The sequence below is a fragment of the Crocuta crocuta genome, unplaced genomic scaffold (assembly GCF_008692635.1).
Source record: "Crocuta crocuta isolate KB4526 unplaced genomic scaffold, BGI_CrCroc_1.0 scaffold384, whole genome shotgun sequence".
NCBI lineage: Eukaryota > Metazoa > Chordata > Mammalia > Carnivora > Hyaenidae > Crocuta > Crocuta crocuta.
The window spans coordinates 1,508,081-1,533,755 of NW_027532182.1; the positions used below are offsets into that span (position 1 = coordinate 1,508,081).

Sequence of the window (25,675 nt, forward strand, 5' to 3'; positions counted from 1 at the left end):
TACACTGCTCCTGCTCTAGACTCTCAGAGGAATAGTCACCGGCATGGCGCTGCAGAGGGGAGTTTTAAACTGAGAGGTTAGATTTCCACTCCATTTTCAAGGGATTATTGAAACTCAGAGGGGAACCCTAATAAAGATTAAGTAGTTCTTAGAGATGAAGTTGAACTCAGAAAGAATCCCTTTCCTGGGATAAGCTGCATGCCGACAATTTGATGTGGGTGTCAGGAATTTAACTCAGGATTCAAGAAATTGACCAATAGAAAGTCGTATTTAAAATGCACTGCAGAACTGGGCACAGTGAAGCCTCACTCGCTGGCTGCTGACCACTGCTAACGCACATGGGCTTCTGTGCTCACGGACAAGAGGCACACTGTGTGCAGAGGATCTTGGCTTCACTTGGGAGAAAGGAGATTTAAGAGCAGATAGAAACCCCTCATTGCCAATTTCAAGCAGATGTCCACGATCCACACCCAGCAGAAGGAAAGATGCCTTTGTTTTTTTATAGTCTTACCTAGAAAGCCCTCTGGCCGCAGCTTTCCCAGAGCTCAGATCCCAACAAGATAAACCTCAGTGTGTTGCAAGCTGCGCAGCAGACACAGTGCGCACAGAGAGGGAGCCGTGGGAGGGCTACTCACGCATGCAGTCTCCTCCGTACCAGCCCGCTCGGCATTCTGCGCAGTAGATCCCCTTCACGTAGAAGTCATCCAGGGTGCCGCCCCATGAGCCGTTCCGGCAGGCCTTGCAGTTCTCAAAGATGGTACAGCCTGGAAAATTCCCCAGCACAAGGGTGTCAGATGGAGCACTTACGGGTTCCAATGGGCGGCACGGAAGAGGCACCACACCTTCCTGGGGCCTCGTCTCAGCTGAGGGCCTCTGGGCCTAGAAAGGGGCCTGGGCTCTTGGGGAGAAGCCCCTCACTCCTAGGAAAGTGCCAGAGTCACCAGAATCCACAGTGAAGAGTCCAGGGGCGGGGTGTCTGAACCATGTTCTGAGCCAATGCCTGACATTTTGATGTAACATAAAATTACTTCTAGTAAAAGCTAAAATCTATCAATATAGTGTATTTATTTCTTTTTCTAAAAGTATTATGTCCTTATTATGGAATATTTAGAAAACTCAGACAGTCAAAGAGAATTAAATTAAAAACACCTAAAGGGCCATTGCCTAGGAACAACTATTGATAATACATTCTCTCTGTGTATATACAAAAAACACATTTTTTAAAAAATTAAGTTTATGTTATATACTGTACATTCTGTTTTTGTAACTTGACTTTTCCATTAATAATAGACAGTATCTTCTTGTTCTATTAAAAAGTCTTCTGTATCATACACTTCTATAACTCAAGTATGCCGTGGAAACAACCTTAGCACCTAATAAGGGGCTCACCCTGGAATGGGTCACACTGCCCCCACCAGCAGGCCACACCAGAGAGGGTTGAGCGGTTCCCAGTTAAGGGTCATTTTTAAAACACAGTCTCTTGAAGGGAGGGGGGCAGTGATGAAAGATGGAGATAATTCAATCCCACTTATCAAAATGGAGAGCTAAGTTCTCCAGCTGCATTTCCTTGAGCAAACTGCTTAAGTTCTCTGTGCCCTCCTGTCATCATCTGTAAAACAGGGGTTAAAAACTGTACCTGTGTCGAAGGGTTGTTTTGAAAATTAAATGAACACATATAAAGGTCTCAGCACATAGTACATACCCCCCAAATATGAACTACGATTCTTATTCTGCATTCCCATACCTGCACATGGCTTATCCCTACCATTGCATATATCCCCCTCAATTTCAACTGCCTATCTAGTTGCCTATAACAGACCGAAGTCAGGAACTATATCTTTTTCAACAATATATTCCCAGCACTCAATATATCTGGAACATAGCAAGTAGTCAACAAATACTAGCTGAATGAATGAATAAATGGACAGATGAATGGATGGATGGATGGATGGATGGATGGATGGATGGATGGACGGATGGACAGATGGATGGATGGATGGACGGACAGAAGGATGGATGGATGGATGGATGGATGGATGGATGGATGGATGGATGGGTGGATGGATGGAAGAAAGGAAGGAAGGAAGGATGGAAGGATGGATGGATGGAAGGATGGATGGATGGATGGATGGATGGATGGATGGATGCGTGGATGGATGGATGGGTGGATGGACGGACAGTAGATGAATGGATGGATGGATGGGTGGGTGGATGGATGGACAGACGGATGGATGGACAGTGAATGAATGGATGGATGGATGGATGAAAAGTGGATGGATGGATAGAAGGAAGGAAGGATGGAAGAAAGGAAGGAAGGAAGGATGGATGGATGCATGGATGGAAGGAAGGAAGGATGGATGGATGGACGGATGGATGAATTGCTAATCTAGGTTTCTCAACCATTTGAGAAGATCAGCATTTCCTTGAGCTGACAGCACACTTCTTTGATTTGGGCTGAAATTAGGTTTTCATCAGCCTGTAGTATACACTTGTAGTTGCACACCACCCTCTTTGCACACCACCCTCACGTGGCTTCCCTGACCCAGTGCTTCTTCCCACCAGAGAAGAAGAGCTGCTAATATGATTCATCAAATCCCAGTGGGTCATGTGACCCACAACCAGATCTCAGGGGAGTCACTGTGCTTTCCAAAGGCCATCTTCACCCATGTGCCACTTTCCCCGCTTTGGGGAAATCTTCTCCTTCCTCCTAAATGAAGCCCCTCTCCACTCTGCCACTGAGGAGGCAAACGGGCTCTGAGTCTGCCCCTAATTACCCTGCCAACTCTCTCTCTGGGCACAGTTACTTTAAGTCCTTTAGGTGCAAGCCACAAAAAAAAGTGATGAAGATGAACAAGGCTATGATGAAAAGACACAAAGTAGCTCATAGCATTGCCAGAAAAGCCAGAGGACTGAGTTCAGAGCTCCGTAGCCTCGGACCACATGAAAATACACAGCAAACGTGATCCAGGGAGGGCCCCAGTGCTGCGGGACACCACGGGGCATCACCACTGACATCCCCACCACTGTGTCCCTAGGTGTGGACCTGCCTGTAACCATTGTCACCAGAGAAGACGCTTGTCTATCATAATGAGAAGAAGAATAGAAATTCTAAAACCAGGCTGAGAGCCCATCTCTCACCTTGGAGACTGGCAGAAATCCAATGATTTGTGTTGCCCAGCTTTGGGTAAACAGCACCCTCATACCTGGCTCCCGTGAGTGCCCAGTGCATGCAGGACAACATACAGGCCAGCAACAGGACATACGCACCCCTCTTTGACTCAGCAATCTCTCTTCCAGGACCTACCCCAAAGAACACCGCAAAATACTAAGTGATGTATGCCTAAGGCTAGTCACTGTAGTGTTATTTACAGTAGCAAAAGGCTGGAAACAACCCAAATACTCATAAACTATAGCACTCCACACAGTGTAGTTATATGCAAGTGTAAAAAGAGATGGGAAAAAAATGGCTTTATCCTGTCAGTGAGTGATCGCCAGCATATACCACTAGGAGAAAAGAAAAAGCAAGGTAGTTAGCAGTGTTTATCACAGGCTATTTTTTGTGCAAGAAGGGGAAAGATATATAAATGTATATACAAATGTATATTTGCTCATATTGTCAAATACAGAAAATAGATGGAAACAATAAACCTACCATTATATAAAGTAGGTGGTATAACACCACAGACAAAAGAACTACATCAAGTGGCTGAAAACCATAGTATTTTGACTATACATATCTAGGGGGATATATTTTAAGGTCAATAAAAACCATAATCATCAGCAGTCTTGTTAGTAATAATAGTGCTATTGCTATTTTGTACAATGATATTATGTTATAAGATAAAGCAAATAAGTGATTAGGTTAATATTATCAGGAAGCAGGGTCTTCACCATGGCAGGAAAGACATACAAATACAAAACCAACAACGTTAATGAAACAGCCTTGGAATAGTACATTTGAACTTGAGTATCAGCATTAACTCATTTTTTTTTGCTTTCTTTAAAAATACATATTTCCTAGCATAGCCTAGTAAAACAATGACAGTCCAGGAACAAGGAACATGTTAGGAGCCCAGATTATGGCATCAGCCAAGAACCCCTTCGAGAAATGGCTAATTTCAGATCTGGGGCAGAAAATTAGGCAAGAAGAGCCTGAACTCAAGCAAGTCTTCAAACGCTAGTGTGGCCATGTCAGAAGAGCACAGAAGGACACAGAGGGGCTCCCCAGTGTCCTGAGATAGGGAATGAATGCACTAAAATGAAGCACGACTGAAATGCATTAAACCACATAAATGAAGGTAACTAAGTTCATAATTTCACACTTATACACACATCTCTCTGATCACCAATAGGAACTGTTAGGGCATCAGCTCACTCTTCTGAAAATTAGAAAAAGAAAAGAAGCCTTTAATTTTTTTTAATGTTTTATTTATTTCTGAGAGAGAGAGAGAGAGAGGCAGCATGAGCAGGGGAGGGTCAGAGAGAGAGGGAGACATAGAATCCGAAGCAGGCTCCAGGCTCTGAGCTGGCTGTCAGCACAGAGCCCGAAGTGGGGCTCGAACCCACGAACCGTGAGATCATGACCTGAGCCGAAGTCGGACGCCCAAACGACTGAGCCACCCAGGCGCCCCAGAAGAAGCATTTATGTAGCCTGCCCTTTCAGGGGAGCCAGCTCCTCACTACTTAGATTCAAGATCATTCCTAGCATTCCTCAAGGGGTGATACTGGGTGCCTCTGGAATGACGTTAACAGGAAGATGTTGGGTGCAGCTGAGACAGGTGTTGACTGCCATCTGTACAATGTAGTGGGAGGCACAAAGCACCGCCTGTGAAGCTCGCTCACTTGTCATAAAATCACAGCCCCGCCCTCACACCAATAGTGACCACCAGGCGTTTGGAAATACCAAAAACTGTTCGAAGACTTTAATACCACTACAAGGATCCCTAGTTGAGAGACCCTGGTTTAATTCTCAAAATTTTCTCAGAAACTTTGGAAGCCTTACTCCAGTATTTCCCTCTAAACCACACTCACCAACAGAAAATTGGGGCAGTTGGTTTCTTTTCTAGATCAAACGTACAAAGGCTATACTAATTGCTCTCTTCTAAGAGGGAAGATAGTTTAGAAATATCACTTGTTTACTTGAGCCCCATTTTCTTTCTACTTCTATAGCTTCCCACAAAAGAAACTTCCCGAGAGTTATGTGCATCATTCTGTATGTTGTAAAACAAGGGGAAAAGCAGAAATGAGAGAAATTTCCCAAACACACTTTTGACATCTTTTTGGTCTTCAGCCTAAGGGAAAGTGTGTCGGAAACTCTCTATGCCTTCCTTTTGATCTGGCCTACAAGGGAAAAGGGCAGACTCCCGTGGGAAAAGTCAGACAGGCCAGGCAGCACCTAGAAATTGTTCCGCGACTTGCTAATCACACTGGAAACATCTTTAGTCTGAGGCTCGGCATCCACACGGGCCTCTGGGCAGACAGGCCAGTGAAAAAGGACTATCGCTGTCCCCTCAATGATGGGGATACGGTGGTTTGGAAGAAGGCAAAGGAAAGCACACTGTGGCTTGGGAAGGTTCCGTCTCACCCCCAGATGCTCTTATATCACTGGGATCACCGCCTAAATGTCCAGCTCAGAGCCAGAGCATCATCCTTGACTTCCACTCTTCCCTTCCCTTCCCTTCCCCATCCAGCAGATCCCAAATTGTTGTCAATTCCATTATCTTGCATATCTCCAAAATCCCACCACCTCTTCCATCTACAAGGCTTGACATTCATTAAGGTCTCTGTAATTCCTCTCCTGCCTCCCGAACCAGCCCTTCCTCCAATCCTTTCTCTATACCGCAGCCAAAGAGAAATTCAGGTTTCACCTCTTTACTCAAATATCTCCAATGTTGCTACAATTTCTCCAGGATATGTATAGCCTACAGTCATAGCACAACTTGCAAAGCCTCTCAGGGCCTGGACCCTCAGACAGCTCTCTTATAATCTTGTCTCTTTGTCTATTTATCACTCTTCATGTTTCTCATCTCATACACACACACACACACACACACACACACACACACACACACACACACACACACACACACACACACACACACACACACACACACACACACACACACACACCCCACTTCTTCAGCCAGACCAAGGAACATGCAATTCCCAATCCCCATGCTTTCCCTTGCCACAGGGACTTAGCACATGCTCTCCTCTATGGCTTGATCTCTCTACCAGATCCTCTCCACCCTGTTCAGTTGGCTGCTTCCATCTTCGGCACACATATCACCTCCTCCAGCCAGCCTCCATCGCCACCCCCGTCACCACCCACGCTCCGTGGGACCGTGCGCTTCTCTATCACAGCACCCACCACAGTGCGTACTGCAGCTGCCTGTTTACTTTTCCATCCCCTACCCCTCCCATCAGGCTACGGGCTCTGGGAATGCAGGGAATGTGTCTTTCTAAAAAAAATCACTGTACTCCCAGTATCTGATATGGTCCAGAGGAGCTGCTGAGTCTTTTATTAAATGAATGAATAAGTGGATGAATTGGCAGCTTTCTCATGTTAACAGTGAAAAGGGTCCTAATTCCTCCACTTCTTTTGCCTGGAGTTAGAACGGGCAGAATCACGCCACTTTTAATATCACGGCATCCTAGCCTCCTGATATCTGTCTGCCAGAAGTTAAACATTAAGCCTCTTCCCATTCATGACCTCAGAAAACTTGAAGGCAGCCTGAGGTCTCCCATTCCATACGCACCTGGGTGAATGAGGCAGGAGTCACACTCATTCTCCTCGTTCCTGCAGCAGGGGATGGTGTAGCCCACTACTTCCTTCTTTCCAGGGCAGACGCATTCGATCTGATCGTATTCACAGCATTCCCGACACATGATGTTCCACTCGGCTCCCGGGCAGGCTTCATTAATGACTGTGTACTCTGAAATGGACACCAGCAGCTGAGGACAGTTCTGGTAGGAAGGGGTAAGACCCATAAGGACACTACTGCTCCGAAGCATCGTCCTGCCTCAATGATAGAGAAGGCCATGTGGATTCCTCCTAGGCTAGTGTCTCCAAAGTGGGGTGGGCTGACTTGAAAAGAGTTCAAAAGCATCCACTGGGACACATAGGAAATTTTGTTAAAAGTATTACTCATTTTTATTTCTTAAAAAAAAGAACTGATGTTATATTAATATATAATCTGTGCATATACACATAAATAATATAAATAAGTATATATTTCTTGAGTGTCTATGCTCATTTCTATTTTTGCTGTGGTGCAATAGCTGCTTACAGCTACATAGGTTGTACACTGCACAACTCCAGGAGGAACCATTTAACTGAACAACTGTATAGCATAGCCCAGGCATTTGGGCCCTCAAAAAAGTTGGGAGACCACTCTCTAGACTTAGGCCATTCAAGTTCAAGGCTAATTGCCAAGCAGAGACCATGTCATTTCCTCCAAACTTGGCTCCTCCATTTTGTGGCATGCCATTTTTATCGTATCTTCAAAGCTAAAACTAACAGAAAAGACAAAAAGTATCTTAATTAGTATGTCTGGGAGAATTTCAATGTTTTACCAGGGTGAACTCATTGGCAGAACTTCATTCAGTCCCCAAATACAACTGAGTGTTCTTTCCCATGAGAAAAAAAAAAAAGTATTCCTTTTTGGGTAGGACTTCTGTCTTCCTTTCTTTTTTAAAACATACCTTAAGTAAATGAAAAGGAAAAACCATCTGCTAAAATCTATAAGAGGCATCAGTCGGAGGCTGTCCAGAGGAACCCAGCCTAAGAAACAGACTGAGCTTTGATTTGCTCTTCTTTCTTCTCCACTCTCCATTTCTAAAAATTTTGCACAAAGACAATGATTGAAGAAGAAATAGGTCAGATATTTGAGGGAGAAAGTGAATCTGGCTTCTCTGTGAAGCCTTCCCTTTAAAACCCTGGGCAAGGCTCCCCCAACATGCTTTGCAGGCCCACATAAACCAACTCCAGCATCTGTGGTGGCTTCTAACCTCTCGAATTTCACAATTTAGTTTTCTGTTTTCCTCTCCTAAATTTGGAAGCCTGACACTGAGCTGATCATCCTTAATCTGCCCAGTAGAACCACCTAGAGAAACTATCGCTATCTCCTGTCAGCCTCTGGTCATAAGAACATTCTAGCATCATAGAAAGGAACCACTTGCATAATAAAGGATGCTTCCTGAAATGGAATAGATTCGGCTCTTTGAAAAATGTTCTTATTGTTTTGCCACAAACTGGCCAACCGGCCAAGGTCCTCACATTGGCATCTGGGAATGACTGCTGGAGATTACTGTGATGTCACTACCAAGGTTTTGTTCCCCCCCCCACCCCACTCCGCGGGCCCCTCCAGGACAAACACCGGGACAGACACTCAGCCTCCCACGTGTCTGATGTTGGCTGGAAGAAGCGAATGACTTCTACAGTGTAGATGAGGCACACCTGGGTGGCTCAGTCGGTTAAGCATCCGACTTCGGCTCAGGTCATGATCTCACCATTCGTGGGTTCAAGCCCTGTGTCAGGCTCTGTGCTGACAGCTGAGAGCTTGGAGCCTGCTTTGGATTCTGGGTCTCCCTCTCTCTCTACCCCTCCTCCCCACAAAAGAATAAACATTTGAAAAATTAAATGAAGTAAATAAAATAAAATGTAGATGAGAACATAATGGTTAAAAATGAGAAAGAGCAGGAGAAAACACAGGGTAAATTTCCATCGTACTTGGCAATGAGTCCTTAAATATGACACTTAATCATGAACAACAGGGGAAAAACTGATAAATGGGACTTTATCACAATTAATAAATTTTATACAACAAAGGAAATTGCCAAGAAAGTAAAAAGGCAGCTTACAAAATGGGAGAAAAGATTTGCAAATGTAATATTTGATAAGGGCTTCATATCAAAAATACATAAAGAACTCTTACAACTCAACCACAGAAAGACAAACAGGCAGGTAGCATGAAGAGAGAATTCTCCAAAGAAGATAAGTAAATGGCCAATAAACTCCTAAGAAGATGGTTGACATCAAAAGTCACTGGGGAAATGCACATTAAACCCATGAAGAGAAACCAGCTGATGGTACTAAGCTGGCCATGAAAAAGGGAAATAACAAGAGTTGGCAAAGATGTAGAGCAACTGGGACCCCCGTGTGTTGCTGGTGGGAATGTTAGGTGGGCGCAGCAGAAATCAGTGTGGCGGTTCTTGCAAAGGTAAACATGGAAATACCATATGGCCCAGCTTTCTACTCCCACCTATCTTCCCAGAAAATCAAAACTAGAGACTCAAAACAGATGCATGTATGCCAACGTTCACTGCAACATTATTCCTCAGAGTCAAAAGGTGGAAACAACCCAAGTGTCCATTGAGAGGTGAGTGAGTAAACAAAATACGATGCAGGATACAATGTTACTCAGCGTGTGGAATATTACTTAGCCAGGAAAAGGCATGAAGCACTGCTCCCTGCACGTGCTTGGTATGGACGGATCGTGAAAACATGCCAAGTGTTAGTCTAAGTGAGAGAAGCCAGTCACCAAAGGACAAAGATTGTCTTGAAAAAGTTTTGGAAACAGTGGTAACGCTACACAACACTGTGAATGTAATTCGTGCCATGGAGCTGCATTCCTTATAGGATTAATACGGCAAATTTTAGGTTACGTATATTTTGTCACAATTTTCTTAACATAAATAAAATTGAGAGAAAACAAAATGGTTACAGGCACAATCCCTGGAGTCAGACAGACCTGGGTCTAGAATACCACTTCTGCTACTTCCTGAGGGTAAGACCTTGGCCAAGTTACTTTACTCACTCAGCCTCAGTTTACCATCCAGTAAAATGAGCACATCTTCTCCAACTTAAAGGACTAAATCATATCATGTACCTGAAGAGCTTAACACAGTACCCAGTATGTAATAAGCATTCAATAACTAGTAGCTTAAAAAGGGAAAAGCACAGAACACTCATATTTCTCAAGGACCTTATTTTTTTAATGTACAGTAAAATCTTGGTTTGCAAGCGTAATTCGTTCCAGAAACATGCTTGTAATCCAAAGCACTTGTGTATCAAAGCAAATTTCCCCATAAGAAATCATGGAAATACAGATGATTCATTCCACCACCCAAAACTATTCATATAAAAATGATTACGATACTGTAATATAATACAAAGTAATAAAGAAAATATTTAAAAACTAAGCAAATTAACCTGCACTTACCTTTGAAGACCTTCATGGCTGGTGTGAGGGAGACAGAAAGAGGAGGGTTATTGTGTAGGACGACTCACTATCACTAACGGATGTTGACTACAGCGCAGTATTCATAAACTTCTGTCATGTACTGTATTTAATGTAACTGGCAATAAGGCAGCAGAGGAAAGGGTCTGTATGCGCAGGCCGCCTGACCTAGCATGAAGCAAAGCACTCCTAAGCTTATTTTTGGGTGGAAAAGTAAAGGACTGTCCATAGGTGCTTTGAAGTGACAAAAAATACACTAGTGCCAGTTGTGGGCACCTTCCAATGTTCTGAAAAGTCCCTGATTTCTGCCAAACATCGTGGCTTGAGAATAAGCATCCGAGCATGGGCGACAATCACCCACAGCGAGAGAGACAGGGAGAGAGACAGACAGACAGACAGACAGAACCATTGGCTCAGCTGTCATCATGTGAAATTTGGCATCACGTACTATTCATATTGCAAGACACTGCTCGTTTAACAAGTTAAAATTTATTAGACATGTCTGCTTGTCTTGCAGAACACTGGCAATCCAAGGTTTTACTGTACAGCATACCAGTTTCTTACTTAAAATCTTCATGTTGTCTCCTCCTGCCTTCAGAACAAAGCCCAAATGCTCTGCTGTGGCCCACAGGCCTTTGAGAACCCTCCAGCCCTTGTCCCTTCAAACCTTTTCTTTTTTTGTTTTTTTTTTTAATTTTTTTAAAAATGTTTTTATTTATTTCTAGGAGAGAGAGAGAGAGACAGCGCGAGCAGGGGAGGGTCAGAGAGGGAGGGAGTCACAGACCGAAATAGGCTCCAGGCTCTGAGTGGGCAGTCCGCACAGAGCCCGACGCGGGGCTCGAACCCACGAACCGCGAGATCATGACCTAAGCGAAAGTCGGACGCTTAACCGACTAAGCCACCCAGGTGCCCCATCTCCAAAACTTTTCTTGTCCATGGTCTCCCACCTTCTAGAAGTTTTTCAAAACCACCGCGCTCTTGTCCACCTCGAGACATGTGAAGGCTCACATGTGGTTTTCCCACTGCCTCTGTTTCACCCTTTCAGGCATTCTTGTAAATGACACCTCCTCAGGGAGGTTCTCACTGACTTCTCCTCTGATGTGCATGCTTCCGCCCACCCCTCCATGACCATCTCTGCTGAGTATTCCCTGGCATAGCCCTTACCCCAACTTACACTCATTTTCTATGTTCCCAGTTACGTGCTTGTTGTTTGTGTCCCTTATGTGACCATAAGCTAGTAGGAGCCATGTCTAACTTGTTCACGGCTACTAGGGAAGGGTCTGGCACACCACAGGCGCTCAATAAATACTTGTTGAATGAGCCCGCCTTCACACCCAAGCTACCCTCTCTTCAGTAGTCAAATTTTTCCATCCAGTAGGTCCAGCTTGGAGTTACAAGCCAGTGGGGCTGGCTTCCTCCCCTAATTTGCTCTTAGGGTGAAGGAACTTTCCATCTGCAGAGAAGTCTCCGGGACAGTTGGTCCAGGTTGCCTGCCTTGGGTCCAAATCCCCTTCCTTGTTGAGCTGTGTGTGATCTGAACCCCGGGAACAGCAAATATGCCTGAGGGGTGTGGTTCATGTCTTACCCCTACCTCTGTTCACCTTACGGTGAGCCCTACATCCTTCAGGGTTTTCCAAGAACTTATAAACACTAAGAACTCCAGAAGGGCAATGGCAAGATAAAAGTAATTTGCAACTTTTACAAGCCTTTATACTTAAGAAGGCCAAGTAAGGTCTGCTCTACTCCAACAGAGAGCGAAGCCCATTTCCCCCCTAAGCAGCAAGCTTGATCACCTCTGGCCCAGGCACAGAATGTTCTGGCCTCCTTTTTACCCAGAAATTAATTCCCTAAAATGGCTTCATTGGCATTTCTTTTACCTTCAATGAGTAAGTCCACCTCTGGCCGCCCAAGTCCATTATATTAACTTTACAGGTAACGTCCAGGGTGTGTATCACCTTAACCAAAGGGAATGATCCAGGAAGTCTATTCCATCTGCCCTGTCAGCCACCTGGCTTCTTTTTGAGGATTCTGCATGTGGCATACAGAATAATGGCCCTCCCAAAGATGTCCACATCCTAACCCCCCAAAACTATGAAAATGTTGCCTTACAAGGCAAAAGGGATTTTGCAAGTATAACTGATTTAAGGATCTTGAGGTGGAAAGAGTAGGCTGGATTGTCCAGGTGGGCCCAATGTCAGTACAAGGACCCTTATAAGAGGGGGGCAGGATGGTCAGAGTCAGAAAGGAGATGTGACAACAGAAGCAGAGACTGGACTGATGTGCTCTGAAGATGGAGGAAGGGGCCACGAGCTGAGGAACACCGGCAGCCTCTAGAAGCCGGATGAGGCAAGGAAACAGATTCTCCCCTGCAGCCCCCTGAAGGAATGCAGGCCGGCTGACACCTTGATCTTAGCCTCATGAAACTCATTTCAAACTTCTGACCTCTAGAACTGTAAGAAATAAAGGTGTGCTGTTCTAAGTTACTAATAAGTCTGTGGTAATTTGTTACAGCCGTAACATACCAACTAACAGAGCTAATGTATTGTTGTAGAACGAACATACTGTTACAGAACGAGCATAGTGTATCTTCTCAGAAAAAAATATAAAGGTTTAACCACCCTGTCCCTCTGAGCACAGTGTCAAGAGTATAGGTGAACTGACAAGTTCTTTCTTTCATTGCACAAGTATTGACTGAGCATCTGTGTGCCCTGCTAGGAGGTTGGACACTGAGATATGATGGAGAGAAAAACAGACACCATCCCCAGCCTTACGGAAGTCACTGTTTCGTAGAAGAGGAGATTTTGGGCCAATGACCTCACAAAAACATAAACACTAATTGTGATAAGGAAAATTCCGGATGCTCTGAGAACAAATGGATGGTTATGAAGGGACATTAGTACCAAATCTACAGGACTCACAGGGTTGGGGGTGGGGGTTAAATACAACCATAGGTAGAGGGGCATCGGGCTGGATTAGTCAGTGGAACATGTGACTCTTGATCTTAGGGTTATGAGTTCGAGCCCCATCTGGGGTGCAGCAATTACTTAAATAAATAAATAAACAAACCTTAAAAACAAAACAAAACAAAAAACTGGCAGAAATCTGTGTAGATGCCAGAGGAGGCAATGGTTTTAATGGTTTTGTGACACAACTCTGTTCCCCCTGGTCTGGCAAGTCCAACACCCCTCTTTCTTCCCAGCTTTAACAGAGACAAGAAGGTGCCTTCAAATTGTATGTGTAAGAAATAAATAGATAAGCAAAATAGTTAAAGTTTGGGGTGCCTGGGTGGCTCAGTTGGTTAAGCGTCCGACCTCAGCTCAGGTCATGATGTCGTGGTTCGTTGAGTTCAAGCCTCACATCGGGCTCTGTGCTAACAGTTTGGGGCCTGGAACCTGCTTCAGATTCTGTGTCTCCTTCTCTCTCTGCCCATCCCCTTCTCACGGTCTCTCTCTCTCTCTCTCAAAAATAAATAAAAACATTATAAAAAAGAAATAATTAAAGTTGACCAGCTGAAGAGATTTTAAAATGCAGTAAGCAGACAGAACAATCTCCTAGACTTTTTTCCCCTCCATTTCTTAGAATTACATTTGCAGAAAGGGCATATTGGTCATTTGGCTTGTGCTGTACGGATTTCGGGGAATTTCAATATGGCGCCAGAGGCCAGTTCCAGAAAGTAGGATTGAGAGAAACCTCTCCAATAGAAGAAGTTACTGGATGTTGTCATGTGTGAATATTAAAGCACGTTAGCATTTGTTTAGCTGAAGTGCTTTTATATGTTCATGCAATTTAATCTTCAATGTGACCCAGTGAAGTAGGTTTTTCTTTTAAGTTAAATGATGTAGCCCCACTTCTCCACTTTACCCGTGAGGAAAAGAGCTAAGGAGGAGAAGAAGTAAAGAGAAATGCTAAAGCTTTTCTCGGCAATTAATTCCAAGAGGATGGGAGCCCAAAAGGATTGTGGGCCTGGGGAGGAGGTGCATAAACCCACTGCTCAGGGGGCAACGGGCCAGGACCGCCCCCAGCGCGAGCAGCTACGGGAGGTGAGCGAGTTTTACTCTGGCATCCACATTTAAGAACAAAACCTTATATAAGCTGCAAACGCGCTTGATCCCGTCAGTGCTTCCCAGGAAGGAAGCACAAATAAAGCACAAAGAACTCACTTGGGATAAACCAAGGCACTGAGAGCACACGTCCATGACAAAATCGAGCTCTGAGAGTTCCAAACACCACTCACACTTGTTCATGCCGAGCGAGCTCTTCCACTGGATAAAATATTCATGGTTTTTCTTTATGAAACACTACACATTTTAATATAAAAGATTCCTTATGAAAGCTTCAACAATAAAATCATAAAGGAATAAAACATATTGAGGAATACCTTTAATAGTTTTGCTGTCTAGATAGGCAGCAAGTTTCAAGTTGTCTTATTTCCATGGACACATACATGCACATACATATACTGATAACATGTGTACATGCAGTCTTCTTCTCAAAATTGGTAACATAATATTTTGGGTTAGAAATTGCTTTTTCTTTTTCTTTACTTCAATCATGGATGTCTTCTCTTAATACTGAGTAGTCTTCAAAAGTGGTTTTAAATTCCTGTATAATTATCTCATGGGTGCAGGCACCCTCTCCCCTCTGTTTTATGTATTAAAAAATTTTTTTAATTAAAATTAAATGGGCAAAGAGAAAGCAGGTGCCAGGTTAAGAGCAGGAATCCCTGTGTGGGATTCGAACTCACAAACCGTAAGATCATGACCTGAATCAAAACTAAAGAGTCTGACGTTTAACTGACTGAGCCACCCAGGTGCCCCTCCTCCCCTCTTTTTTTTTTTTTAAATCAGGGCAAATGAAAGCAAGAGAGTTGCAAACTACTTTGGTATCATAAGCTCTGTCCCTTCAGCTGCCATGTTTAGAGGCAAAAGCCATCGTGGCATCTCCTATCCAGAGTGGAGAGTCCATTATTTTGGTCCAGCTTTGGTTCTTCCAGAACTCGCTTGGGAAATCGGAAGGCACGCAAGCTCTCCGTCTTGCTTTATCGGTGGGAGTACCAAGGCAATGAGGACAGGGCTGACCAGTGGGCACAAGTTCAGCTTTCATATACATGGAGGTCGAATAAAGAATGAGTGAAAGAGAGCTTGCTGACGTCATCATCACCATCGTTATTTTGCGGGGTTCCTCGCAGCCTGACAGTCTGCTTGAAGGCTATCCAGCTCTGATCTCTCCCTCCTGCTGACAAGATGGAGGGCCCGTAATCCTCAAAGGGCAGCTGCTTACCTCCATGGAANCCAAGTACTGTGTTCTCAACAAGACATTTAAATGAAATAATGTTGCAACTCAACACTACATTTAAACGAAATAATGTTGCAACTGATGGCCGTTAAGGTCCATCTGCAAAAACCCAGAGGATTCTTTGTGAAAACAAGGGTCAGCCTGTTCCCTGCAAGACTGAAACATCAATTGTCAGATGAAAGGCCCAGGCTGAGACCACCCCAGAAAGGGGCAAAGAAAGGCACTTTTATCAGGTGCTGGCTCCTCCTTGATGTTAGAGCCCTCCTTTCTGCCCACTGAAACCTCCAGCAGTCCCGTCTGACCACATGTAACTAAAATTTCTATGGAGCCTTTACCATCTGGCATTCTGGAACCCTTCTGAGACCAGAGGGAGGAAAAAAGACGCATAACTCAGAGGGAGATACAATTAGGCAGCTGGGGCCCCTCACTCCTCCCGTGAGATCTGCACTCCCCTTCCAGGCAGCACACACATTTCCTGACTGCCCCAGGGTCAGATGTCCTGCTTCCGGTATCAGGATCCATGACTTGGAGCAAACCCCAGGCAGGCAGGCCAGTGAGTCAGGGGACAGGCAATGCTTACTGGGCCCCTGGGGACTCCATGTCTCCTCCTAAGCCTTTGAGAACCATCTTATCAGTCAGAGATCCTCAGTCCCAGCCTGGCTGGGTTCCCCACCTCAGTGACCTCCGGCTGCCCCTTCTTATAGCTCCTCTTGTTAATGGTTAATGAGTTAATGACAGTCGTGGAGTCCAGGTTTTTGTCACCCCCTCTGGGTATCAGGAGTGAGAAAACTTTACAAAGATTCCATAGAAATCTGGTTTTTAGGCATGCATACAATGGGGAGAGACAGGGAGGCAAAAATCAGTTTGTCCCAAGCTGTCCCTACTCACCCTTTATTAAGCACACTGCTCTACACTGTGGCTCTTCGTTCATCATCCTCTGCGCCCTGGGCCCCGGTACCCGCAGGGGACACCCACACCAGCCCACTGAATCCTCAGAGCCACCCTTCAAAATAAGTATTAATTTCTTTACTTGACAGATGAAGAGGGTGAGGAACAGATAGGGTAAATAAACTGCCCCAGGCAGCACAGTTTTGGGGTAAAAGAAGAAAGATCAGACCCCAGCTCTTTCTAGGGCCAGAGCCTCATTCCTTCCAACACACTACCTTCATTCAAGAGAATCCACTCCTCTGACTCCACAGATTAAGAATTCGACACTGATGAAATGGACACATTTGGGAAACAGACCACCCACATTTTAATCCTGAACCTGTCCCTCTTTTATGCTGCTGGACAATCACAGACAAGACACCTTACCCCAAAGCTTCCCATGGATATATGTAGGCTGATGGTGTTGTTGATGTCACTGTGGTGGAAGAAGGCAATGAGCAGAAGGGGCTTTGAAAGAAAAATTACAGATTTGTCAAGACATTACCACTATTCTCTGCAGGATCAAGAGCCATCACATCTTTGGCTAAGACACAGATGGTTAAGGGAGTGAAGGGGGTGAGTAGTAATGGCTCCTCTGGAGGCCCACACATACATGGCATTTTTAAGCAGTAGGCTCATGTTTAAATCATGGCATTCTGAATTCCTCGCCTTGCTTCTAGATTTTTTAGTCTCTTTTTCCTAATACCCCCTCTTAAGACACCCACTGAAATAGGACATACCTCGCCTCCTGCTGCTTCTCTTCTAGAAATAGAAACTCTCCATCCATAACCAAAGGGAACAAAGCCTAAACTCTGGCATTTGGAAGAACATCCCAGTTGCCATTATCCTCAACAACTGTGGTGCTGGAAATCCTTGAAGGACAGCTGCTTCTGGGTTTATTTCCATTGTTGGAACACAAGTTGACTGGGTCTTCTTTTCTCAGTAGAATTGGCTACTCCAAAAAAAATTTTTTTTAATAATGCATCTAAAAGTACTTGGCAGGCAATCGAATTTAGCAAGTTATTACATCGACCAAAGCATTAGAATGGCTAAGTTGAAAACAATCAAATTTAAGCTACACCCTAAAAATCCAATCTGGGTTTCCCTGGATCCAAGAATTCTACAAACTGCCCCACCTGCCCCCAATCTTGCACACTTTCAAACCCTTCTTTCTGAATCAGAGCACGCCAAGGCTACACAGGAGTCTGGGTGGGCCACATCTGCCTCCTTGCCAGTAGCTTCCAGAGTTAGTGTTATTGTCTTCAGATCCAGGGTCACTGATGCCAGGCAGAAGCCAGATTTTCCTCCTACCAAAGCCAGCTGGACAACAGCACTGGCCAAGTGCGGAGGGATGTCGAGTGAGGATGATGCGTTTATGATGGCATGTCCGGTTCCCTAACCCCTAAGCTGGCAGCAGCTTCGGCTGGCCAGCCTTCCTTACAGCTACTCCCCCAGCTCTGCAGGCGAGCACAAGAGAAGGGGAACTTCTCTGTACCCAAGGATTCCTGCCTGGCTCCACCTTCACATCACAACAGGGGGTCACGAGCAACTTCTTCTGTTTGGGGTGCAACACCATGGACTCAGAATCACCTACTCTGAGAAACACGGACCTCTCAGCCCCTACAAGAAACTCCTATTTGCCCTATTTCAAACACAGAGAAACTAAGGCACTGTGTGGAAGGGCATTTCCTCTAAGGTTGTAAGGTGGATGCATGATAAAACCAAGGGAAGGAAGCAAATCTCAAAGAGAGAAACTTACAGTGAATCTTTAGGGAATTTTTTCCTGACAGAGCCACGGGTGAAGAGGATCGGACTGTGGACTGAGGCAAAGAGGGCCTTGAGAAGACCGTGTGCCTCCCACCCTGCTACGGACAGAAGCCCGGTATTTCCTCTCAATTCCTTGTGAAATGTGTGCTCGTGGGAAGTACAGTAGAAGGGTGAGAAGGAGACAGCTTTAACTTCCCGAGCACTCCTATTTTGTGAGGGGTTTCACTAAGGATTTTAAGTAGATTCTCATTTAACACCTGCAATAAACCCGTAATACACCATTATCTTCCGTCTACAGGTTAGAAGGTGGTAAGGCCACATGAAAGAGGTGAAATAACTTGCCGGAGAAAAGCGGCCATAAACAACAGAGCCAGGACTCAAACCCTGCCCCACAGTTTACACCATAATACTCTACACCCCATGTATATACATATTCATGCAAACACACATCCACATCTCTACTCTTCCATGTACGTGTGTATTCAAACTTGGACACATCCATACCAAGACGTCTATAACAAAGATGAATTCCAGAATTATGGTCAGTGAAGGCTGAATCTTTGCTGAGGTCATGGGTGACTTGAGTCTACTTTGGCAGGATACCCCTTAAAGGAACAACTGTTCTTCTTCCTCACCCATTGTCACTGGAGTTACCCAACCCGAAACAAGTCAGGGCAGAGCGAAGAGGCAGGCGATGAGAGGGCCAAGGGAGAAGCCATGTTTCATGACAACAAGAACAATATTTAGCAAAGGCAGGAACAAAGATGTTCCCAGAAGCAGCAAACAACGGGTTGATGAGCAGCTCGACCTCACATGCTGTCTCTTAGGGAGACAGTGTAAGCGGCTCAGACCACTTTCGGGTGTGCAAATCGCAGTCACGATGACTGGGCTATACCCACGCTGGCAGACGCCATGGCAAGTAACAAGGGATTGGAGACAAGCCTCCGGGTGTGCAGGGGGGAGGTGGAGTGGAGAAGAGAGGGTAACTGGTGATGAACAGTCCTGGGACTCAGCGCCTCTCGGGATTAGAAGGACCCTCAAACAGCCTCCTCATATGTGAAGGGGAGAGAGTGTGATTGTCATCAAGGATACAGGCTAGTTGGGGAGTCAAGCCACAGCTCCATCACTCCCCAGAACTGCCGCATCACTGTGGGCGCTGGTTAATCAGATTCAGTTTGTCCAATGATCCCAGACTGACCGCATTACTGTAGGCAACCTGACTACGAGAAATGAGTTCTCTCAATGAACCGTGCAGGTCAGTGCTGGTGAGGACGTTTCTCAACATGAACGGGGCCATCTCTGTGGCTCTCTCGCTCTCTTGGGGAGTGGTAAGTGACCAGGACACCAGCCTTCCTGCCCTGCCCTCAGCAGAAGGCTGACGAGCAGCCCTTATTTACAGACTTTCAAATTCCCTTCTTCCCTTACCCTCCATAATGGTGAGGTATTCATCAGCGTTGCATTCCTTACGAGCAAGAGAGTCGCTTTCCAAACTCTACTCCAAGGAGCACTGACTTCACCCGTGGTATAAGGTATTATGTGAAAAGACGTTCTGCACTTAACCTTATAAAATGCTAACTACAGCGTTCTTTATTACAGGGCTTTGCCGTGTCTGTAAATGCTTTCTGCACAGTTAATCTCCACGTCCCCCAGACGTTTTTCATCATAATGCCCTGGGTTTTGTTTGTTTATTTTTGCTGAATATCTTCCAGCATTAGAGTGCCATGAAACCCACTTTGGAAAAATACCAGACTGGACCACCAGCTCTTTCAAGAGATCCCTCAAGTGCCTTAAGGAAAAGGACTCTATCTCATTCGTCATGGCATCCCCAAGTGCCTAGGATCGTGCCTGGCCCCTGGCAGGTGCGTGATCGAGCTTCGAGCTTGCTGAATACCTGAATATGGACATGTGAAGCACGTGCGATTCCTAGGGAAAGGTTAGTTCTGACCAAGAGTGATGTTATAAATGGCTCCTCTCGCTGTGACATTGAAGTCTCGACTGCGCAGTATGAGGAATCCATTGGATCCATTACTGGCAAATAGTTTTGTGAACTCATTTCCACAAAGACCTGGGATGCTCGCTTGTTCTGTTCCAACCAGTGGGCTGGCCAAGAGGAGCCAGGCTTGCACAGAAGGGAGGCTGCGCACCATGTAGAAGCAGGCAGTTGACCACCCACTGGGAGGCAGAAAGCCACACCAGGAGGTCCTACAACAGGCATTCTTTACTGGTACCCAAAGCCTCCCCTCTGCTCACAACCAGGTGAGCCATGGGGACGCGGCAAACCATGGGAGTAGAAGTGACCAGCTCCAGGCTCAGCTTGGGCAGCTTGTCCTGGGACATCTCAGGTGCTCTCAGCCTTCACTGTTAATCTGGAGGGAAGATCCCAGCATGAGGGCCATTCCCCAATCGCAATGCAAAGGAAGCCTATGAAGGAAGTAGAGATGGGGCTCTGAAAAACACTCACCCTTCATAATATCCAGAATCTATAAGGAACTCACCAAACTACACGCCCGAAAAACAAACAACCCAGTGAAGAAATGGGCAGAAGATATGAACAGACACTTCTCCAAAGAGGACATCCAGATGGCCAACAGACACATGAAACGATGCTCAGCATCCCTCCTCATCAGGGAAATACAAATCAAAACCACACTGAGATACCACCTCACGCCAGTCAGAGTGGCTAAAATGAGCAAATCAGAGAACTCTAGATGCTGGCGAGGATGTGGAGAAACGGGCACCCTCCTACACTGTTGGTGGGAATGTAAACTGGTACAGCCCCTCTGGAAAACAGTGTGGAGGTTCCTCAGGAAACTAACAATAGAACTCCCCTATGACCCAGCAATAGCACTGCTAGGAATTTACCCAAGGGATACAGAAATGCTGAGGCATAGGAGCACATGTACCCCAATGTTCATAGCAGCACTCTCCACAATAGCTAAAACATGGAAAGAGCCTAAGTGTCCATCAACAGATGAATGGATCAAGAAGATGTGGTTTATCTATACCATGGAATACTACATGGCAATGAGAAACAATGAAATCTGGCCATGTGTAGCAACATGGATGGACCTTGAGGGTGTTATGCTGAGCGAAATAAGTCAGGCAGAGAAGGACAAATATCATATGTTTGCACGTATAGGAGGATTAGGAGGAACTTGACGGAGGAACAAGGGGGAGAAGAAGGGCGGAAATGGTGGGGGAGCGGGGGGAGGCAAACCATGAGAGACTCTTGAATGCTGACAAAAACTGAGGACTGATGGATGTGGGGGGGAGGGGGGATGGGCATGGAGGAGGGCACTTTGGGGATGAGCACTGAGTGTTATGTGGAAACTAATTTGACAATAAACTATTTGTAAAAAAAAAAACAAAAAAAAAAACAAACACTCACCCTTCAGTTCCTCAGAGTCTTCAAATGAGTCATTTGACTTGAAGCAAACTGGCCCCACATCCCCTCCATTTAGTGGTTTTCCATTAAACTGGCTGAAAAAAAATTTTTTAACCAATCGCGGATTCAGCTTATGAGGACCACTGCCGCGTCTCCCCAGGAGCTAACGGTGCCTGAACGTGTTCCTCACTCTGCTCTGGCAGCAGCCCTGGTTTTCCAATCACCAAACCAACTGACCAGACTTCCACTCACAGAGACTTGCTGCCAAATCACTAACACAGCCCCCTCTGAAGCAGCCGGAGCCTGGGGGAGGGTGGTGATACAGACACCCACGCCACAGAATAAGGGCATTTCCCCGACTCCAGAGGCAGAAGGGTGACAGAAGTAGGTGTCTTCATTTGCTGCCCAGCCGATGGGGACCACTTCTCTTAACTGCTCGACGTTAGCGTGTGGTAGACAGAAGCTCCTCATTCGTGGTCGAAATGAATTGATTAAAACCCGTCTTAATTTTACTGGAAGGGGATGGTATCTCCCTCCCCTGCTATATCCATCAACTGTTGTGCCAAAAAAGAAGGGGGAAAAAATGCTTTCCTTTATTTATTCCAGGCCTGCTTCTGCCATTCCACAGTGTAAGAGTTTACACACTGATGATCTTGACAGAATCAATCCATAAAGGAGCTGGGCTACATAGTGTCAGGGCTGGACGTGAACCATGGCTCATCCTTAATTCTGTCCCTTTGCAAACAGACATGCGATTCCAATTATAAAAGCTGACCATGACACAAAGAAAGTCTCGCTTTCTACGTTGAATAAGACACGTGACCTTGCGGACCGCTATCCCAGCAACTGGTTAGCGTTTTGCGGCTCTGCTAGGTGCCTCAATTTCCTTCAGGGAATGGCTCCTCCCAGTCCCGGGTTCCAGGGGGTCCCACTGGGGCTGCTGATGCCTCTCTGCCTTCTCCTACATCCTCTCTGCCTCCACAGTGGTGAGAACATGACCTTACTTTGGCCATTCTGAGCACTTACAGTGCCTAAGGGATAACCAGATTTCTTTGCTGACACCGTGCTCCTTGATGATTCAGCCAAAACGCAGCCAGCAGATGCACCAGGGTCAGAGCCGCTGCTTACTAGGACAGTGTCACGGAGTGCTTCAGGGTGTGTTTTCTGGAGCCAGACTGTCTGGGTTCAAAGCACAGATGTCCAGCCATGTGGCCTGGGCAAGTCCTCACTGCCTAAGCTCCTCCACGTGTCATTAAATAAATTAAACATCAGGCACATAGGATAGGGCCAGGTATTTACCACAAACGGCATAAATTATTTGGGTGGCCAAATTTAGGGTCAGGTCCCTTATATATGATAGGATGGGAGGCTATTTGGTGCTTCCATCATCAAGGGTGAAGAATTTGAGCTACAACCCCTACTCACTCTGCTATCAACCACACGGGCTCTCAGTCTGTCTCACAGAAAAATGAAAGGAGTGGAACTGAGCAGGGAGCGGTGGAAGGTCCCACTGACTAAGAAAGTAGAATATCCACTCAAATTCTCTGCCTTCCTTGGGCAGTTTTGCTTATAGGTATGAGGTTTGTTTTTCCCCACACTTTTCACTATAAATCTTATGCCTTGGCTCAGATTTTATGATGGCTGACAAACAGAATTCTTAAAACACAGACCAGGCTAGGAAGCTGATAGACTTTTTGCCACTGATCTGGTAGCTTTCAAGGCTCCAGCTGGCCCCTAGGCCCTTTACCCTGGAATTCAAGAACTAGAAAATGTAAACACTGCATTTCCCTCTCCTTTAAAAAAAGAAAGAAGGAAAAGAAAAAAGAGGGGAAGGAGCTGGGCTCTTGGGACTTTCAAATATCCCCAAGTGAGGGTGACAGGTCCTCCTACATCTGGGGGTAAGTGGGGCACAAACTTCCCTCATTTATCACTGACATGGCGCCTCCCCCAATCTGCACACACAACAAATCAATCGCAGCTTCTAGGCTGGTCTCAGGGGAGGCAGGTAGAGAAGTTTCTCTGGCATGGGGATTGGCCACCCCAGTGGGACAGGTGGAAATAATTTCTGACTTAAGGCCAGTCATTAGATCCCCCGACACCATTATCTCAGCCATTTCTGTCTCACCAGTGTAACTCAGATGTAGGTAAGTTTAAATCAGACCCTTAGTCCATGCCAGTGGTATTCCAAAGCCCTCCCTAAGACTTCTGGATACTTTGGAGAGACTCAGTGCTTTACGTCACCTCTGTGTCTGGGCTCCCAGGTCCAAAGATGCTTGGTCCCCAGCTTATTGGCCCAGATAGACTCCCCAGCCAAATCCTCTGTTTCCATCGAAATCTCACGCTCAAGGACGCTCATGGGAATAAAACACTTTACTGAAGAGTTAGTGGTCACAGAGTTCTACAAGTTCTACAAGACCCACAAGTTTATATTCACATCCCTTCTTTTAAAAGTCCTGTCAAGGGCACCTAGGTGGCTCAGTAGGTTGAGCACCCAACTTCGGTTCAGGTCATGATCTCACAGTCCATGAGTTCGAGCCCCACGTTGGGATCTGTGCTGACAGCTCAGAGCCTGAAGCCTGTGTCAGATTCTATGTCTCCCTCTCTCTCTGACCCTCCCCACCACCCCCACCCCTCGTGCTCTGTCTCTGTCTCAAGAATAAATAAAAACATCAAAAATAAAATAAGAGTCCTGTCAAGCTACTCAATCCTCTCGTGTGTTTCTCCCCATCCAGCACCCAGCCCTCTGCCTTCTGGCTTCCACTCTCCCTTTACGCCCTGCCCCTCTCAGGAACAGCAGTCAAAATCTCACTTGCCAGTAGGGAGTAGCCAGTAACATATATGTGGGTTGAACAGGTGGGGTGTCTGGCAATAGAGAGGACCAATCTACCTCAAAGCATTCAGGTTCAACACATTTTATTTTATTTTTACTTTTTTTTAAATGTTCTATTCATTTTCTGAGAGAGAGAGAGACATCGTGAGTAGGGGAGGGCCAGAGAGAGAAGGAGGCACAGAATCCAAAACAGGCCCCAGGCTCTGAGCCAGCTGTCAGCACAGAGCCCGATGCAGGGCCCAAAACCCATGAACCGTGAGACCATGACCTGAGCTGAAGTCGAACACTCAACCAACTGAGCCACCCAGGCGCCCCCAGGTTCAACACATGTTAAGCATGGTGTCCTACTAAATACTTTTGCAGGCATTCTGACCCACAGACTACCAGACCTTCAGCTCTACAGTCTCCCTCTTTGCCACAGCCACCCAGGGTCACTGAAACTGGAGCTAGCAAGGACTTTCCCTTATAAGGTGTGTCCTGAAGCCATGCCAAACAGAGACATGCATCGGCATAATTGATCCATCCATTAGATGTGTGAGTTTAAGTCGGCCAGGTACCAGGTGAGCATGAGCTCAGGAATTAGACAGTCTGGGCTCACCCCGGGCACCACTCATCGGCCTGTATATTCTTTGTCTTTTCTATCATTATTGCAGCAAAATATAAGTTAATGAAAAATTTACCATTTGAATCGCTTTTAAGTGTTCCATTCAGTAGCTCGTGCAAGCAACCCCACTATTCTTCTCCAGAATGTTTTCATGCTGCACACCCACTAAACATGAATTCGCCCAACCCTCCTCCCCCCAGCCCCTGTTGACCACTGTTCTACTTTCTTGATGGAACTCACTGTTCTGTGCACCTTATAGGAGTAAAATCACACAGTATTTATTTGTCCTTTGTGTCTGGCTTCTTTCACTTAGCATATAACATCTTCAAAGCTCATCCCTGCTATAGCCTGTATGAGCACTTCATTCCTTAAGGCTGAATAATATTCTGGTGTGTGTAGATACTACGCTTTGTCCATGGATGGACATTTGGGGTTGTTTCCACTTTTCGGTTGTTGGAGACAATGCTGGGAGGGACACTGGTGGACAAATACCTGCTCAAGTCCCCACTTTCATTTCTTTTGTGTATATACCCAGAAACGGAATTGCTAAGTCAAATGTTTAGGTGTTTTTTGAGAAACCAAAAAACAGTGTATCCTTGAACGGGTCACAGAGCCTCTCTAAACCC

The 25,675-nt window shown here is 45.7% G+C and overlaps 1 protein-coding gene across 1 annotated transcript in view; it reads right to left on the reverse strand.

Annotated features, from left to right (window-relative positions):
* Positions 1-25,675, reverse strand: part of PAMR1 (peptidase domain containing associated with muscle regeneration 1) — a 76,585-nt gene that overhangs the window by 48,077 nt on the left and 2,833 nt on the right. Inside the window, exons 2-3 of the mRNA XM_077777494.1 lie at positions 6,759-6,935; positions 636-764 (exon numbers count right to left, since the gene is read on the reverse strand). Coding sequence (XP_077633620.1) covers positions 636-764; positions 6,759-6,935 — 306 coding nt within the window. The remainder of the gene's footprint in view (positions 1-635; positions 765-6,758; positions 6,936-25,675) is intronic.